Source organism: Cygnus atratus, chromosome 5 (assembly GCF_013377495.2).
Source record: "Cygnus atratus isolate AKBS03 ecotype Queensland, Australia chromosome 5, CAtr_DNAZoo_HiC_assembly, whole genome shotgun sequence".
NCBI lineage: Eukaryota > Metazoa > Chordata > Aves > Anseriformes > Anatidae > Cygnus > Cygnus atratus.
In genome coordinates this window covers 60,137,552-60,155,938 of record NC_066366.1, presented here as the reverse complement: position 1 = coordinate 60,155,938, position 18,387 = coordinate 60,137,552, and the positions used below count along the sequence as shown (strand labels likewise).

At 53.6% G+C, this 18,387-nt stretch overlaps 3 protein-coding genes across 3 annotated transcripts; 1 reads left to right on the top strand and 2 right to left on the bottom strand.

Annotated features, from left to right (window-relative positions):
* Positions 1–6,666: 6,666 nt before the first annotated feature.
* GPR135 (G protein-coupled receptor 135) lies at positions 6,667–9,300 on the bottom strand. Its single transcript, XM_035551296.2, has one exon. The coding sequence runs from the start codon at positions 9,298–9,300 to the stop codon at positions 8,032–8,034; it is 1,269 nt and encodes a 422-aa protein (XP_035407189.1). The 3' UTR covers positions 6,667–8,031.
* A 1,758-nt stretch (positions 9,301–11,058) lies between these two features.
* L3HYPDH (trans-L-3-hydroxyproline dehydratase) lies at positions 11,059–13,426 on the bottom strand. Its single transcript, XM_050711029.1, has 5 exons — positions 12,868–13,426; positions 12,445–12,614; positions 12,227–12,349; positions 11,899–12,040; positions 11,059–11,516 (listed from the first exon to the last, which is right to left on the bottom strand). The coding sequence occupies exons 1-5, from the start codon at positions 13,424–13,426 to the stop codon at positions 11,395–11,397; spliced, it is 1,116 nt and encodes a 371-aa protein (XP_050566986.1). The 3' UTR covers positions 11,059–11,394.
* A 235-nt stretch (positions 13,427–13,661) lies between these two features.
* Positions 13,662–17,842, top strand: JKAMP (JNK1/MAPK8 associated membrane protein). The gene is made up of 7 exons (XM_035551298.2): positions 13,662–13,780; positions 13,932–14,023; positions 14,135–14,289; positions 15,519–15,725; positions 16,281–16,462; positions 16,999–17,075; positions 17,375–17,842. Exons 1-7 carry the CDS (start codon positions 13,768–13,770, stop codon positions 17,591–17,593), a joined length of 945 nt encoding a protein of 314 aa, XP_035407191.1. The 5' UTR covers positions 13,662–13,767; the 3' UTR covers positions 17,594–17,842.
* Positions 17,843–18,387: the final 545 nt, after the last annotated feature.

Here is an 18,387-nt window from a genome sequence, read left to right as displayed (position 1 = left end):
CGCCTGCTGGGGTCCCGGCCCCTGCTCCTGCCTCATGGCCCCATCGGGGCCTTTCTGACAAATTTCCTCTTGCCCTCCCAGACCTGGTTTTTGTTGTTGTTTTGTTTTACAACAGCCTCGTTGTTGGGCTGAGTTTGCCATTTCTTTGTTTTCTTCAAAAAAAAAAGAAAAAAAAAAAGAAAAGAAAAAAATGTTATATATATAAATACAAAGGCTGTGTGCAGGTAATTCCATGTGCCATTGTCAAAAACTACTTTTAGATTGGTGCTGGTGTAAGTAGCCACTCTTTTCTCTTGGGTGTGTATTTTAAAGATGATTTTTTTTTTAATAATGCCAAAAATGAAAAAAAAAATCCATAATAATTTGTAAACTGAAGTATATGTCTTGGACCTTAGTAGCTTCATAGTGACCAAGGTAGTCTGTTAGGTGCAAGAATGTTATTAGTCCTAGCTAGCGGGAAATGCTGTGTAATGTCATGAGACTGTACATTTTCTAAGATGGCAATATGCAATAAAGAAAAGCGATTCCGGTGAGTGTACAGCACGGAGCCACGAGTTATTGTGCAAAACAGCACAGCAGCCTCTCCTCAGTGTCGCTGGAGATGGGAGAAAAATGGAATATTTTGGGGAAAAAGGGCTTTTGAGGTTTGGGACAGATGTTGGAGGAAAGGTGTGAGTAGGCTGGTGCTTGGGGTTGCAAACACCTGTGAGAAGGTGAGGTCCCCATTTCAACCAGAAGTGCTCTAGCCCCAAACCTCTGAGTTTTTTTTATATTTTTAGAATTGAACAAGGCTGGTGCAGGTAAGAGGGGAAGCCCTGGCAGAGCCTGGGGACCAGCAGCTTCTGGCACTGGCCAGACCACGCGTTTTTACAGCCAGCCCAAGCTGTCTCTGGTGCCTTTCTGCCATGCAACAGTCAAAAATGCTACCACTTACTATCCCCCAACGTAGCTGAGGGGGGATAATTTTAATTCTACCTCTCATCACTCACTGTGTCAAACAGCCACAGGTCACAACGTGGGGCTTCGCCGACGTTTTCTGCTTCACCTGAGCACCGGTCTGGGCAGTGTGTGCGCACACGGGCAGTGCAAGTGCTTGCATGCGGGAGATCAGCTAGCTCAAAGTGCCTTGAGGGTAATCTGGATGGCACTGGTAAGCGATGCCATGGTAAGTGGTGAGAGTAACTCCACTATGGTCACCTCCAGGACTTGTCCCAGCGCTGGGTCTGTGCTGGGAGCCAGTTTTGAGCAGCTTCTCCTTGCTAAAACCCAGCTCTTCTTGGATTTTGTTGTCACGTAGCATGAGCTCAGCATTAAAGCTGTTTCCTGGTTGCAGGGCAGCTCTGTGATGATCAGTCATTAAATTATCTTTTTCTCCAACTTCATTTACCAACCCACAGTCCAGTATTCTCATTCCTGCCTGTGCACCACAGCATGGAGCCGCAGGACAGCAGGGCTGGAGGGCTCAGAGCGAAGCAATCAGCCGAGATGGGCTTTCTACAGTGAATCTTCCGCATTTAATAACAGGGGAGATGAATGCTGTTTGAGTTACATTTTCTGGAAAGCGTGCACAATTCAGATGGGCGATTTGAGAGCGCAACGTGACCTCTGGGCAGTGAATTGCCCAATGTTCTGTAAAATGCACCAGGCTGAGCCCGGCAGCGGGTCAGGGAAGCACAAACCAGCACGGCATATCAGATTGTGCCAGAGAAATTAGTGACCTGGTTACTCAGGCATTTTTCCCCTGATGCTGAGAGCAGTTGCTAGGTTGAGTAAGTAAATTACACTTACGTGGTTGTGAGGGAATGGCTGGGTGAGGGTTTTCGGAGGAAGCCACCTACTGCTTTTGTGCACATCCGTGACCCTGAGGGTTTTTAATCTGCGGGACTCCTCCGAGGGTTTTGCTCCTCGTAGCACAGGCAGCTCCCCAACTTGCAGGGGTGTTGCTGAAATTCTCACCCTGCTGTCTTAAACAAGACGTGCTGTGGCCCCTGTGAGAAGCAGGAATGTTCCTCGAAATGCTGAGCATTTCCCTTCCCAGACTCCCCCAGAGGAGCATCATGTCCCAAAATGACATCCCCAAAATCACGCCGTGCTATAGCACTGCCTGTGCGCTCCCTGACTGCAGCTCCCTGCTTTCCCATGGTTTGTAAAGGCAACGATAACAGATGCATAAAATGAAGGCTCCAAAGTATTTGGAAAACGCTCCCCACTCTGTTTTGGGGGCTTCTGCCAATGCCTGTCATTTCAAAAGCAGCCGAACCGGGAGGAGCTCCGCACTAGCAAGGAAAGAAACAGCAGAAATCAAATGGCTCCTCTCAGAGCACATTTCCTTCCCGTGCCGAGCTGTAGCTGCATCCAGCTCATCTTTCACAACCACCCCACAAGCCCGCGGGCATGTTTTTGTACTGCTTCACCCAGTCCAAACATCGCGAAGAAGCCTCTGGGGCTTGGTGTCTGCCTGCGCAGCGAGTACCAGCACAGCCCCTCCAGGCTGGGTGGCAGGATGGGCACGATAATCCCTGCAGAAAAAGAAAAAAATAGAGACTGGTCTTCAGTTGTCGATATTATAGATTGCATGAGAAGAGCCTGGGGCTAAGGCTTAGCCAAAAACCCACCCCTGAGTGAGAACTGGAGCGTGGAGCTGAGCACAGAGCCACATTGCCCACACCAGTGTGGCACAGGGCATTGGTACAGCACCCTCCCCAGGACAGGGATGCTGGCGGCTGCCACCAGCTGCCTTCCTACACCACTGCCTGGCCAGGAGGGGACTGTGTGATTGCAGGCGGTTCAGGGTCGGACATGGCTTCCCAGAGCACGTTGTGCACATGTTCCCTTCACCTTTGAGCCCCCCCCTTCCTAAATCTCCAGCTTCAGCCACAGCCTCCTGGGGACTTCATGGCTGAGCAGAGCGGAGCATCCATTCTCCCCAGCTGGACTAATGCAGGCCCTGGGTGTCGTGCCCTGGGGCTTGTGCTATTTTCACTTTATTTTTTTTTTTTTTTAAACTCATCCATTTTGTGCCACAGGGAGGGACTTACAGCTCGTTTCTCCATGTCACTTCTCCTGCTTTCCATAGTGGTGCTTGCCTAGAAAATAAAAATGCATCTAGAAGGAGAGTGCTTTTCCCTGAGTGGTTCAGCTGGGGGGGATGCAGATGCTCCAAGACTCGGGCAGTGTGCTGCCCCTGGCGTGGCATTAGCAAATCTTTGCTCCTTTGCAAAGTCCATTGGTCACAAGAGGGCTGTGGGACAGCCGTGTCATGTCCTGCTGCATCCCCCATGGGAATCACCCACGGATCACAGCGAGCTCGTGGCTTGCAGCAGCAGAGCAGCCCCGGGGCACAGGTCACCCAGGCCTGTATCCCATTGCCTGTGATTCCTCCTGTGGGATTTGGGACCATTTTATTCCACCGTGTGCCTGTGTATTGCTTTGCAAGCAGCTCTAGAGGAGCAGCCATTTATTAATAATCTGTCACCAAATAAAAACACCAAGATGAGAGGGAAGAGGCAGCACTGATGAACCAGGCACTGCAGCTTGTGCAGCTCCAGAGAGCACGCAGCGCAGAGGCTGTAAAAAATGCTGCTTTTCTGATGTGCTTTCTGAATTATTCATTTCAGCCTCCGTGACAAACCTTCCAAAGATCCAGAGGGGTAAACGTAGACCTTTTGCTGCGTTTATTGCAGCCCTTGCTCTTAATTCAGGCATAGCAGTCCTGAAGGCAGAGCGATCGATCTCATTAGCAGAAGTAGGTTTTTCTTATGCTCATTAGCGGAAAGGCTGTGCTGGCTGCTCAGAGCTCTGCTGGCATCTGCTGGCTACACAATCCAACGCTAGTGCTGAAAGAGAAGGGCTGTTGGATCTCATCCCTGTTCTGGTGATCGCTATCAGCTATTAGAGCCCATCAGGCTGTCACTTCCAAACTAATTGTTTGTAGTTCATCAGCTGTACACAGAGCGTTGCCTTTGAATGCAGCCTTCATCCAGGGATCAGGAAGGGAGTGGGAAGTAATGACATGAATGAATCCGATGATTACATCGATGGCAAAACTTCCAGACTCCAGTTGGAACGGTACCCTTTAAATGCTTCCCATTCCTAAAGACTTAACGTTTCCCTTCTAAGAAGTAATACGTAAGCCGTATCAGTGGCATGCACAAATGGTATGGCACTCTTAAAAAGGGTGAGGATGCCGGGAAGTGCTGGCTGAGTGACAAAGGAGCCTAAGGACGAATTTTTAGATTTGACTTAGACAAATGTTGTCACTGGTATCCAGGGCTGAGCTGGTCTTCAAGCCATGTGAACTGCTCTCTCGTTTATCCTGAATGTACTGCACCAAATTGTCCACATGATTTTTGAACTGGGGGGTGCTAAGAGGTGTCCCAACTCCCTTCACAGAGCTCTGTGCAAATGAGATTGTGGCTTGCCTCGCCCCCAGCCTCACCTCAACAGAGGAGGAAGGACAGAAGGATTGCTGAGCCATGGCAGGAGTGTTGGCCCCTCAAAGCTGTTTTTGCATTGTCCAAACCCCCAGTGTCTCGCTGCCAACTGGGTGCCCCTCCAGCCCAAAGAAGGGATCTGTAAGTGGGGTCACACCAGCACGGGCACATAAGAGATGTGGAGCTGATGTCCCCATAGTGGCTTGGCCAGGAGCCACCTCCTGCGATGTTTTCTTCCCTGGGAACGAGCTGTGACGATGGGCACAGTTCTCAGAGCTGCAGTGAAGTAGCGAGGTGGCTGTCAGATTTCCTTCTCCTGGAGGAAGACACAGAGTTCCCGCGGGGTACGAGGGCACAGAGGCACGCTGTGCTGGGTTAGCATGGCTGAGATCTTCCCGTCACCACGCCGTTGGTGAGAGGCAGCAGCCACCTTCAGCACAGCTGGGAGGCAGCAGCACAAGTGCCCTTCTGGCAGGCAACCTGCAACCTCTGGCATTTGTTCTGTGTGTGTTGGTGTTTTTCTTGTTTGTGGGTTAAGATACTTCACCCTCTGGTTTTGTTTCTTAAAGCACACTTTGAAAAATGTGGCTGTAGAGACTCGTGTACCCGAATTACCCAACCGAGCTGTGATTACCAGCTCTGTATCAGCCCCTGCAAAATGGATCTGGTCAATAATCTTCCCTTGCTATGCCCCAGGTCAGTGTTTAACAGAAAAGGGCTATTTGGGACAGCTCAAAGGCCAGCTGCCCTCATTCAGCTCTGCACACGCAAGGCTAATGCACAGGCACTGGCCGGTGCTTGTTAAAAATAAGTGGAAATCTGTGCTGTTCCAGCGTCACTTCCACCTTCCTAGAAAGTCCTGTTAATTCCCTCCTGGTGCAGCTCCCGCGATGCCTCATGGCTGACCTCAGTCCTGGCTGCCCCAGTCTTGTCCCTTGCCAGAAGCAACTGCCACAAGGCTGCTTCTCTGACCTGTGGTAAGCCAGTCAGGGCACTAAATCCGTAGAAACCTCAGCCAGCATGCAAAAGAGTGAATCGATGGTTTTCTGTCATTCAGTGCCTGAGCTGGCTAGCAAGAGTCAGCTGGGATGGCTGGGATGGTCCCCTTTCAGGGACACTGAGCAGCAAGATCAATGCAGCCTAACATTGGACAGCACACCAAGAGTCAAGCACAGCAGTGCTGGACCTTCACCTTCCTTGTTTTCTCAAGCCAAGAACTATCCCGTAATTTGTCTGCTCTTACTAAGTGTCTTCCATTTGGTAGAAAAGCTCTTGCATGCAAAAGGTGCAAGGAAAAAAACTAAGTGGTACTAAAACCAGAAAGGCTCAAAATGATAATTTCTGGTCAAAGTACAGGCTCTGCTTGAGAGCTGCAAAGGGGCCAGGTGGCAAGCAGTAACATCCCCTCTCATGCTACATGGCCTTTTTGTGGTTGTAAGCATGCATGCAGAACACACCAGTCATACCACAGCCAGAGGGCTGGTGTTAGGGTGCTGCTCTGCAGGCGATATATGAACTACAGGCGGTCTGACCGTGCCTGCTGTCTGTATCTCACACGCCTAAGGGTGATGACTATCGAGCCTGGACAGTTTTCCTGTGCTTCTGTCCTCCCCACGGCACTACAGAGCACAAGCGCCTACTCTAGGGAGCGTCGCCAGAACCCACTGAGATACGTCCCTTCTGGGAATGCAGGATCCCCATGGGTTTTCTTTGCCATCTTCTGGATCACAGTTTAAATTTTCTGTAGATAATATAAGTGTCAGTGACTAGCGGGCCTCAGGCAAAAGCTCTTGAAGCTGTTGAGCCATACCTCGCTGCAGACAGGAGGGCCAGAGAAATAAAAATGTAAGCAGTTCCTGTGCTACCCTTCTAACAAGTCACCAGTGTTCGCTCGCTGTCAAACAGCTTCCATGGAAAGCAGTCCAGCTTCTCCCTGAAACCGTACAAATGCACTGCTCGACTTGCAAAATCCAAGATCTACAGGGGAAAATGTGAGCACTGAGAGGTATCCAAGGGTCGTATCTTTTCCTTGTGGACTTCAGGAGCATCACAGAAAGAGGTTTAGAATAATGCTTACAGCATAAAAAATGTCTGCATTAAAAGTTCACAAACAATCAGGTCGCATTTCACAATTAGGTTTCTGTCTACCCTCATTCATCTAGCAATTTTTTTAGAGAAGTTCCCTTTTCAAGGCTGGGTTGAGAATGATGCCAGGCTGAGACACTTTAATCTCCTGCATAAAAGACAATTTATTTCTTGTCTCAGTTGCAAAATAAGGATAGTATGTTAACTTGAGTCACGAACAGTTGAAAAAGCTGGTAAAACAGTAACATTATAATTTTAAAGACAGTACAAGAAAAACACTGCCCATCTTTCACATTTAACTCCTGCAAAGATAAAGGACAATCTTAAGTTCTGATTCAAAATACTAATTTAAGGCTTTAGGCCTCAGAGCCTGTGGGCAAAAAGAAATTATACAGATAAATTCATATGAATTTATGCTGTGCAATTGCACTTCCATTTCCTTTCTGGTGTAATTTTCATTTTGTTTCAGTGTCAGAGCTGGTTTTTAAATATTACATTCCAGAATCAGATTGCTGCCATCGGTACAATGATATCTGTTCTCTGCATATACACATTTTCACATGCTTAAGCACACAAAGAACACGTGGCATTGCTTCACCTCTCCTGTGGATACTCACCTCTCTTGCATGACTCCTCTAAATACGGTTAAACTGTTAGAGATGTGAGACACTTCTGATGAGCTCAAAAAGAAAGCGTACACCTTGTGCACAAGCTCAGTGATACCAAAGTCTACACCCACACCCTTTTCCTCAGTTCTGAAGAGCTCTCATTTCTCACATTCATAGTATTTTAAGCTGACTGTACCTGTAAAGAAAAAGAAAAGGCTGCTGAAATGCTGACAAGTTTAATCTTCCTTTCCCTCCCTCCCACTATCACACATTTTCCCTCTCTGTAGACATCTGTCACAACAATTACTGTTTTGTTATGCATGGGAGTTTAAGTAAAAATCATCATAATAGATCACTTTTTAGCCTGTCCAACATTCTGTGACTTTCTGCACTTCCACATATAATGGGTTAAAGCAACATTTTCCTGCCATGATGCGGTTTTCACAGTGTGGTGATTTTAGAGTGTCTTCCCGCTGCCAGTGTGCAGCTTTCAATTGCTCTTTTGGCACTTAACAAACAGCTCACACAGTCAGTTGTTGGTTTGGGCTGTGTTTGTGTGTCTGCTCCTCAGCTTCAGTTTGGCGCTTTCTGCAGGACTGGAGCAATCGCTGCTTTGTTCTTGCAGCCAAACTCTTGTGCTGGCTTGGCCCAGCAGCTATCACCAGTGCATCAGGCCTGCTGAAATGGAAGGGGCACACCCTTTCCCTGGGATCTCTCGCTGCTTGCAGACTGGGCCACCAAACCAGAGCTCGCAAGACGAAGAAATCCGACTATGGCTCCTGCAGTCCCGTCTCTCCGCTTTCCTGGCAGCCTGGCTGCAAAGTGCTGCAAGTGCTGGGGCTCCCGCTGCTTCCTGAGGGAGACAGCCCTGGGGCCCAACGCCTCCATCCCGGACCCCAACCCTGTCAGAGGCTGGTGTCCACGGTGTCCGCTTTGGCCTGCGTGGTGGCCTCGGAGATGGTGTCCGGCTGCCCGTCCCGACAGAAGAGGACAGCTGGGTTCTTGCAGGCCCACATGGCCACCTCTCCCCCACTCGCTGGGCTGGAGGAGGACGGGGCGCTGCCCGGGGGCCCGCTGTGCCGGTTGACGTAGCGCTCCCGCACACGGTCAGCCCGGCTGCGAGGCTCCGGCCTGCGGCCCGGGGCCGAGAGGTAGGCGGCCACGTTGTTCCTAGTCCTGTAGCCGCCCTCGCGGCTGCGCCGCAGCAGCACGGAGATGTTGGGGTTGCGGGCGGCATAGATGAGGGGGTTGATGGCCCCGTTGGCCCAGGCCATCCCGCTGGCCACGGCGTCCATGGTGGGCGAGAAGGGCAGGCGGCCGGCAGCGGCGGCCAGCCCCAGGATGCAGTAGGGCCCCCAGCAGCAGATAATGGAGACGATCATGATGAGGACGGTGGTGGCCGTGCGCATCTCCCCGTAGGCGCGCAGCAGGTGCCCGTAGGTGGTGAGGGGCCGCACGCGGCTCTCGGCCAGCCGCACGGCCCGGCAGATGTTGTAGTGGCAGAAGCACATGAGGGCGAAGGGCAGGAGGTAGCAGAGCACGATGAGGGCTGCTCCGTAGGGTGGCCCCAGCCGCGAGGAGCCCCAGGGCAGCACGTAGACGCAGCGGTACGCCCCGGGACGTGCCTCCCGATGCCCCTCGCCCGCCAGCCCGTACCAGGGCCCGGCCAGGGCTAGGGCCGCCAGCCAGACGGCGGCCAGGAGCTGGGCGGCGCGGCGGCGGCCCATCTTGTGTCGGGGCTGGCGGACGATGGCGCAGTAGCGGTCGAAGGAGAGCAGGGCCATGGTGAGCGTGGCGGCGATGCCCAGCCCGGCGTGCAGCGCGGCGCTGGCCAAGCAGAGGCGCTGCCCGAAGAGCCAGGCACCGGGCGGGCGGCTGAGCAGGCTGAGGAAAGCCAGGGGCAGGCAGAGGAGGGCTCCCAGCAGCTCGGACAGCGACAGCGACAGCACGAAGGCGTTGGTCACCGTGCGGAGCTGCCGGTGCCGGGCGATCACCAGCACCACCGCGCCGTTGCCCAGCGCCGAGAGGGCGAAGATGAGCAGCAGAGCCAGCGCCTGCGAGGCCAGCGCCGCCGCCGACCACCCCGCCCCGGAGGCGGCCGCCGCCGCCGCCCCGCTCTCGTTGCCGCCGCCTCGGGAGAGGTTGCCCGGCGCGGCCGCCGCCGCCGGCTCCATGCCCGCCCGCCGCCGCCAGCCGCTGACGTCCTCCCGGCCGCCCATCGTTGCCCGGGGAACCCGCCCGGCCCGGCCCGCCCCGCCGCACCGGGGGCGGGGGCAGCGGCGGCCCCACGGCCGCGGAGCCGGGGGAAGCGGTCCCTTCACGGACCCGCTCCTGTCATGGCCTCGCTCCCCGTCATGGCCCCGGTCCCCTCACAGTTGCAGGGCCTCAGCCTGCTCCCTTCACGGGCTGCGAGACCCCGTCCCCCCCTCTGGGGAATGTTTTTTGGGGATGGGAAGGGTAATGGAGGCAGCAGGTTAATGGCTGAAGTGCTTCCGACATGCGCTGGGCTGCAAGACCCAGATGGAGTGTGGGTACAGGGATAGATCCCAAGGGAGGTTTCCACAAGCTATAAACATGCTGGTGTCTTTCATAGAATCCTAGAATCGTTAAGGTTGGAACAGACCTCCAACAAATCTGGTCCAACCATCCCCCTACCACCAATGTCACCACTAAACCATGTCCCTAAGCACCAGGCCCAACCTTCCCTTGAACACCCCCAGGGACGGTGACGCCACCACCTCCCTGGGCAACCCATCCCAATGCCTGACTGCTCTTGCTGAGCAGAAATGTCTCCTCATTTCCAGCCTGAACCTCCCCGGCACAGCTTGAGGCCATTCCCTCTGGTCCTGTCACTAGTGACCTGTGAGAAGAGGCCGACCCCCAGCTCCCCATGCCTCCCTTTCAGGTAGCTGCAGAGAGCAATGAGGTCTGCCCTGAGCCACCTCTTCCCCAGACCAAACACCCCCAGTTGTTCCTGCAAGAACAGACAATGTGCTTGTCTCTGCTGCCCGCCCGCACCCCAGGCTGCACAGGATTCATCGGGGCAGGGGACCTTCTGCAGGAAATCAGCAGCAAAGCTGGGAGCAAAAGTCCCAAATGCCAGCCTTGAAAAAGCACGCTGGCAAAACAGCTGCTCTCCGAATTTGTGGATTTCAGCTTCTTCCCTTTCCAAAGCTGTAATTTTCAATTAGACTCTGACAGAAGAAATTCCTCTCAGTCCTCCCCATGCTAACCTTTCCCAAGCTCTCCAGCCTGACTTGCTGCACGGGCTACCTGGAGATAATCGTTCTCCTTTTCAGAAGAATTTAATGAGGCAAAATTCCCATGAGTGTCTCCAATAAACGAACACCATTTTGTCCAGAGACACAAAGGAAATTACAGGCCCTGAGCGGCCTGAAGCTCCGTTTCTGCCACCGTGACAGCCTGCCCGGACTCTGCCTGGTTTGTTCACCGCAGCCGTCCCTCACGGGGCTCGGCGCCAGCCCTGGCCGTGCTCTGCTGGGCAAGCTGCCCCCGGGCTCAGACAAAATCTTAAGTAAATAAGTTTGCAATCAAAGGTCATAGTGGCTCCAACCTTCGAATCCGGCTACTCCCGTTGAAAGTTAACCCCATGGTGTTTGCAGACCGTGGTCCGAGACGAGCAAGAGGGCAGGGGTTAGGAAGCAGTGTGACGAGGACACAGCAGGCAGCAGGCTGGGAATCCTGAGCACACATTTGTGCCCAGACCTGGGAGACGGGAGGGCTCTGTCAGGGGTGAAACCAGGGCAGGGATAAAGGGATCCAGGACTGGGGACACTGGGGCATGCGGCAGAGCAGTGCTGTCGCCTGAGTGAGAGGCATCAGGGAGGGTCAGGCAGCCCTACCAGCAGTGACACACTTGGAAGAGTCCTGGAAATGGGTTCCAGGAGCAAGAACAAGAGGGGAAGGCAGTGTTTCCAGCTGGCATTTAATAGGAATTTGGCTTAGAAATTACTAATTTACAGAAGCAGAGAAGGCACATAAATTTGAAGACAGCTCTCCAAAGATCAGTTGCATTTTCTGTGAAAAATTATTAAAAAAAAAAAGATTGCGGCTTCCCAGAGCAGCCATGGACCTCCACCAACAGTCAGAGCAGAGAAGCACGACCTGTTATCTCAGAACACAGCAGGCACTGTCGTGCCACCGAAGGCTGGTCCCGTTGCTCTGGCACATGGCAGCGAGCCGTGGGGAGAAGCAGAACAGAAATGCGCAGGCAGGAGAAGCGCAGCACCATCACTGAGAGGCTCCAGTCACTTGAAGAAGAAGCCGTATTTCAGCGGGTCCTCCTCTTCCATTGTGAAGGTGGCCGTACCGGTGTAAAAGGCTTCTCCCGAGACTTCCACTACAACAGCGTTGTAGTCCCCAAACTTGGCTTCCTGCGGAGGGGTTAGGGTCAGGACGTCCCTGAGCAACACGCTCACTTGGAGCAGGGAAGAGGGGATGGAAGAGGAATCCACCCCTCGCTGACACAGAGGATAAACCACATGGATTTATCTACATCAGCATCAGAGATACTTCTCACCCGGGCCTTTTCTGTTGGCTGAGGATTTGCAGTGAAGCCATGTAACACAACAAGGTCTTACCGTTACGTCCTTCCCTAATAAAAAATCCTTGCTTGTGCAAAACAAGAGCCCCAGGCATCTCCCACAAGCCCTCCCCAGGCACAGAAAGGCTTTTCTGCCCCTCCGCTGAGCCACAGCAACAGCACCTTCCCCGCAGTCCTCAAGCCAGGGGGAAACTCCAGCACAAAGCACTTGCCTTCACTGCCTTCCCCGTGAACAAGGACCCCGTGGTACTGCTCCGAAAGGTTCTGCTCTGGTTCAGCTGGATGAGCCCCTTGTGGTACTGCAGGGCGATGCGAGCTGTCACACCTGAACCCGTCGGACATCGGTCAACCTACAAGAGAAGATGAACCAGCTCTGGTTCTCTCACCTTTATACTGTGCTTAGGGGGAAGTCCTCCTAGCCCAGGGGGTTGTAAAAGTCAGGGTATATCACAAACAGGAAGACAAAATATGCAGGTTTGGGGTATGAAGGGAAAAAGGCAGTGCCCTGTGCACCTGAGAACAGCCCGTTCCTGTACCTGTTCATCCGCAAACACGCAGATGTTGGTGGTAGGCTCCTCGCTGAAGGCGTCCTTCCCGTCCGTCAGTATGGTGCCGTAGAGGAAAGCCAGGTCTTCGCTCTCAGGGTGATGGAGCTGGAACTGGAAACAGCACAGAGAGAAGGTTTGTGAACACATGCAGCACTTACTAATCAGCAGCAGGCGCAGCAGAGCCGTACCGCAGCGCTGTGCCGTACCTGCTTCTTCACCGCTTCCGTCACCGCGCTCGCCGCGCTGACGAGGTCTCTGGTCTTCGAGGAGCAAACATCGAGGCCCAGCTGCTCGGCACTGAGAAAGGCGTAGAAAGTGCCGCCGTAGCCGATGTCGACCACCACCTTCCCGTGACCGGGGACATCGATGGGTACATCTGTGCAGAGAAAGGGAGGGCGGGGAGAAGGGGGCACGGTGCTGAGCGGTGGCCTCATGGGCTGAGGGCACCCAGCCGTGCTCCGCGAGCTTGCCCAGCAAGGAAAGAGATGACCCAAGAGTGGCACCGTATGCCACCTCCAGTGGCCTCATCCCACCTCTGGGGGACATCAGAGCTGGGGAAGGATTCGCCCAGCATCCCGGCACGGCCCCGCCAGCCCCCCAAACACCGATGCCGCCATCTCGAGCCCCACCGGTGGCGGCGGCGAAGGCGGGCACGCTGTGGAAGCGGACGGGGTTGCCGCTGCGGCGACCGTCCCACGGCACGAAGGCGGTGACGACCCCGCAGGGGCAGCGCAGGCGCACGGCGGTCTCGGGGCGGCGCGGGGCGGCCACCAGCCCGTAGTCGAGGGCGAAGCGCCCGAGGGCCAGCACGGCGTGGCCGCACATGGCGCTGTACCCGGCGCCGTGCAGGAACAGAGCGGCCAGGTCGGCGTCGCCGACGGCCGCCCCGCCGCGCACCACCAGCGCCCCGTACATGCCGCGGTGCCCGCGGGGCTCGTGCACCAGCGCCCGCCGCACGTGGTCGTGCGCGGCCGCCATGTGCCGCCGCAGCTCCAGCAGCGACAGCCCCGCTGCCGCCACCGCCGCCTCGGCCGCCTCCAGGCGCGGGACGACGCGCAGCGGCTCGCCGCCCGTGTGCATCTCCACGGTGTGCAGCGGCGGGGTCGGCACCGAGCGGGGCGGCAGCCGCGGGGCCCTGCCCTCCTCGCCGGCGCCACCGCCAGCACCCGCACCCGCGGCGGCCGCCATCGGCGCGGGCAGCGCGGGGAACGGCGGCGGCCACGCCCACCGCGCGGTAAGCCACGCCCACCTCGCGGAGAGCCACGCCCACCTCGCAGAGAGCCACGCCCACCTCGCGGAGAGCCACGCCCGTTTGCCGTGACCACGCCCACCGTCGTTCGGGGGGTATGTGGCCACGCCCACCGGGTGGGTGACTCCGCCCACCGCCCGTAGCCACGCCCGCTGGTTACGCCACCGCCCCGACGGGTGCGGCACCCCGCCCGCCGCGCTTGCTCGGGTGGGCGGGGCTTGGCGCCGCGGCGGAAGTGGAAGTGACGTAGGCGGAAGGGGCTCGTTGCTAGGATACCGGGATGATCCGCTCAGGTAGGGACGGGGCTGCGCGGGGCGGACGGGGCTGCGCGGGGCGGGCGGGCCGGGCCGGGCCCTAACCTAACCGTAATGTAACGTAACGTAACGTAACTTACTGTAACGTACCGTGCCGTGCCGTGCCGCAACGCCCGTGCTCTCCCCGCAGCCGTCGCCATCCACCCCGCCTGCCTGGGGCTGTACTGCGGCCGCACCGTCCTGGCCGTCAACGGTTCCGTGGAGACCTACGGGGACTGCGGGGTAGGTGCGGGGGCTCCCGGGTCGCTGCCCTTTGTCCTCTCAGCCGTCCCCGGCGGCTGCAGCGCCTCGCGGCTCGGCTCCCCCGTGACCCCCGCGCTGTGCTTCCTGCAGGTGTGCCCGAGGGGCCAGCGGACCGACGAGAACAAAATCTGCCGGGAATGCGTGGGGTCTCCCGACCGCTACGACTGGCTGTACCTCGGCTTCATGGCCATGCTGCCCTTGGTCCTCCACTGGTTCTTTATTGAGTGGTATTCAGGAAAAAAGAGGTTAGCATCTCCCTCCTCCGAAAAAGGCGTTTAAAAACGGAAATCCAGTAACCGTGAGCATGATCTGAGATAGCGAGCTGTCCCGCAGCACGCCTCTTGACTGAGCTGGTGCAGCAGCACAGAAGCTCTGGGCAGGTGGCTGAGGTTTTTATTTACAGCGGTCACCTCGGCCCTTCCCACCCAGCTCTGCCTGCAGAGAAACCCCACGTCGCGTTTCCCCGTGGCAGGCCAGAGCGGTGCCTCGTATCACCCTCTCTCCCGTGAGACTGACCCACCACCTGCAGAGGCACAAAGAGTGCTTCTGACTTTTCTCTTTAGGAATGTGCATGGCAGGTTTTGGTCCTGACGGCGTTGCTCACGTACCTTAACTTCAGTGCGGTGCGCCAAGAAAATTCTGTAAAAACAGGGATTTAAAATCACAGCTGCATATGGCTATTAAGAGTTTGTCTGTAGTTTAAAAAAAAATAGTGTTTTTAAAGCATACTACACCCTGAAAACAAGGGTCTGAGAGAGTTTAATGCCTGGATATGTGCCATCTTTACCAATGATTTTCAGCTTTGATAACTTTGCCTGTATTGTATGTCACGATATTATCTGTGCTGAGATGCGGGGTGCCTTGTTCTCACTCAGGCTTTCTATGAGACTGCAGCACCGTGAGCGTTGATATCCCTCAGCTGACAGGAGGCTCGTGCCCGTGCTGCATTTACTTGTAAGCGTCTCCGGGCTGGGCACGGGGAGGCTGTGCTGCTGCAGGAGGGAATAGCTCAGCTCTGGGGAGTATCGGACGTGACGAGGAAGGCTGTGTTTTGTGCTAGCCTTGGCTGTTTGCTTTTGTGCTTCTAATCTGATGCTACCGTGTGCTTTCTTGGAAGGCGACTCCTGCTTCCAGCATTCCTGCATCAGTGCGCCTAGGAGAATGCTTCTTGTGATGGTTTCATCGTATTTTCTGCTATCCATGCTACAGCAGGCTTTGGTGGAAGAAGCTGGAATGGTTTCCAGTTATTTTACACATTAAATCCTTTGGGATACTGTGAATGAATTTTCACACTCGGCTTAAAATATTTGTTTTTTCTTATTCAAGCAGAACATTATTATTATTTGTCCTGTCCTTGGTCACAGCAAGTCACAACCCTGCAGAAGGTTCTGTCCGGTACAGACCTATACTTTTCGGTCAGCCTTTAGGTTTACTTGAATGGTATAAAACAGAAGCAAATTTCTCTCCTCCTCAGCTCCAGCGCGCTGCTGCAGCACATCACCGCCTTGTTCGAGTGCAGCGTTGCGGCGATTGTTACGCTGCTCGTCAGCGACCCCGTTGGCTCCCTGCACATCCGATCCTGCAAGGTGAAGAAGCTTTCGGACTGGTACACGATGCTCTACAATCCGAGCCCCGATTACATCACCACAGTGCACTGCACCCACGAAGCCGTCTATCCCCTGTGAGCGGAGAGGTTTCTGTCCTCAGAGCTGTTTCTTCCTTCTGTATGTGTTTGTTTCTGCCCATGCCTCTTCTCGAAGCGGCAGAAATCGTTCGCGTGTACCCAACCTGGACCAATGAGTATCAAAACCCCTGAAGTCTTTCTGTGCATTGAGCTGGCTTTTGTGTGAAACAGTTGCCAACACCGAATGACTTTGTGAATCCAGTGTCTCTTCCCGTGTTTTCCCCTTGCTACATCCCCAACATGCAGCAGGGAAGCTTGGCAAAGAAGTATTTCAGAGGGCGTTTTGTGATTTGTTCCTTCTTGCCACCAAAGAAGGTGACACAGTCTAAGGCATTCATCTATGAAGCATAAGACTTACTTTTTTCCCCGTTTGATGATTTCCCCTAGCAAAGTCAGTCCATTGTTGTGTGTCTCTGTGTCCCCCTCCTGTCACGTCCTTTGGTTGTAAATTCTGCAGAGTTGTCCCTACCTAACTCCAAACTTGCTGGTTCTGAGTTGAGTCTGTAGGACGAGCAAACTGCACGTTTTAAGGAATTTCTCTGTTGTTTGCAGGTACACCATCGTGTTCATATATTACGCCTTCTGCCTTGTGCTAATGATGCTACTCCGACCTCTGCTGGTGAAGAAAATTGCCTGTGGCTTAGGAAAGTCCGATCGATTTAAAAGTATTTACGCAGCACTTTACTTCTTCCCTGTCGTCACGGTGCTCCAGGCGGTTGGAGGAGGCCTGCTCTGTGAGTTCTGTCCTAATAACGCTAATAAGCATACCTATAAACACAGTAACAAACGACCTAAAGGAGGGAGAGAAGGGACGTGACGCTTCTTGCTTTGTGAGTGAGGATTTTGTTTAAGGTGTCTGCAGGTTGTGAGGAGCCTGAGCTGAAGAGGGGGCTGGTTAGTAGCCCTGTCCTAACCAGGCTCCCGAGCCGCACTGCCTCGTCTTTGCTTGTGCTGCCAGAGGCTGCCCCTTTCCCAAAAAGGCACAGAGTTGGGTACGAGAGGAAGTTAATTCAGGAGTTAATTCCACTTTCTGCTAAGATAGAGTACATCTGATTTCGGAAATTAATTAAAGTTTGGGGAGCTCAGCTGGTCTTTGATTTAGCTTGAATTTGGGATCCTAAGATGGAAGCATTGATCAGTTCTGTTTGCCTGAGCCTTCCCGCCCACGTGTTTGACGCTAGGTGGGCTGCAGTGGCTTAGTGTCCTCCAGTCTCCCCTGCATGTATAACGATGCATTTTTCCTGCTAACGTGTTTAATGTTTGCCCTTAGATTACGCCTTTCCATACATCATACTGGTGTTGTCGTTGGTCACATTGGCTGTCTACATGTCTGCTTCTGAAGTGGAGGTAGGTAAACGTGCTTTCTGTATCGAAACTCGTAACAAAATACTTGAATGAGCAGAGGCCGCTCTCTTGCATTGTCTCGGCAGCGTATCATGTATTTAAGCTTCTTCCTTTATGACTGCCTCTTAGCTGGAGGAAGCTCCTGTGAGATTTCCCTCTCTTGGTGTACTGAGAAACGGTGCTAGGTGTGCTGGAAAGGCTTCAATCCCCGAAGCTTCATGCAGAGTCTCTGTGCACTACCTATAACGTGTCTTAAACATCAGGTACAGCGTGCTAACAGAACGCTCTGTTTATGTTGCCAGTCTTTCAAGGATCTCCTTGTCAGGAAGAAAAGGCTGGTTGTCCTTGTCAGCCACTGGCTGCTCCACGCCTATGGAATCATCTCCATTTCCAAACTGGACAAGCTGGAGCAGGACCTGCCGCTGCTTGCCCTCGTCCCTGCGCCTGCCCTCTTCTACGTGCTGACAGCCAAGTACACGGAGCCATCACGCATACTCTCAGAGGGGGGAAATGGACATTAGAAAGATCCTGTGCCAACAGTGCTGTCCCGCAACGACCTGGAGTAAGCAAGTTTCGTGCTTGGTATGCATTTGAAAACTTCGGGTTTAGGAGAAGCCATTTGTGTACAAGACTTCTGGGTGAAACATTTCTGAGACTGTATAAGATTAAAAAGCTGCACTTTGTATTCTTCACAAACATCTAGTATAGATCAAAGGGAATGTCTGTATTTATTGCCCTGAATTTGCATAAAAAGCTTCTGACACATTCTAGTACAGCGTTTTGCTTGTATATGTTTATTTCCTATTACAATATTTTAGGTGGTGTTTGAATATAACAATATTTTATTTTTCAATAGAGTTTCAATGATACAGAGATCAGATAAAACATAGAGCACTTGAACATCTTAAATGAGCTTAAATGAAACAGCACTTGTTTTTTTCATCATGCATTCTAGCTTCTACCTTCTGTGAGGGGAAAGAGACTTAGATAGCTGAAGATAAGCACTAGAATCGTGCTCAAGATGTTCTTTTTTGATGGAAGCATCTCCTCATTTCTTCACTGCGCTTTATCCTGACTTCTAGGAGAAAGGAGACAAAATGCATTGTGAAGTTCTCTATAGTTTATGTTCTGTGTTCAGGTATGGAGACCTACTCCTGGAAATGATTAAACAGTAGCATTTCTCCTACTAAAGCCATTTTCTTATATCCTGACTATAAATTCCCATCTAGGATCAGGTTAAAGATTTTTCTTTTCCTAGTAGCCTTCACCTATTGTCAGCAAAGCACTTGCTGCAGGTAGGTCTAAACTATGTTAA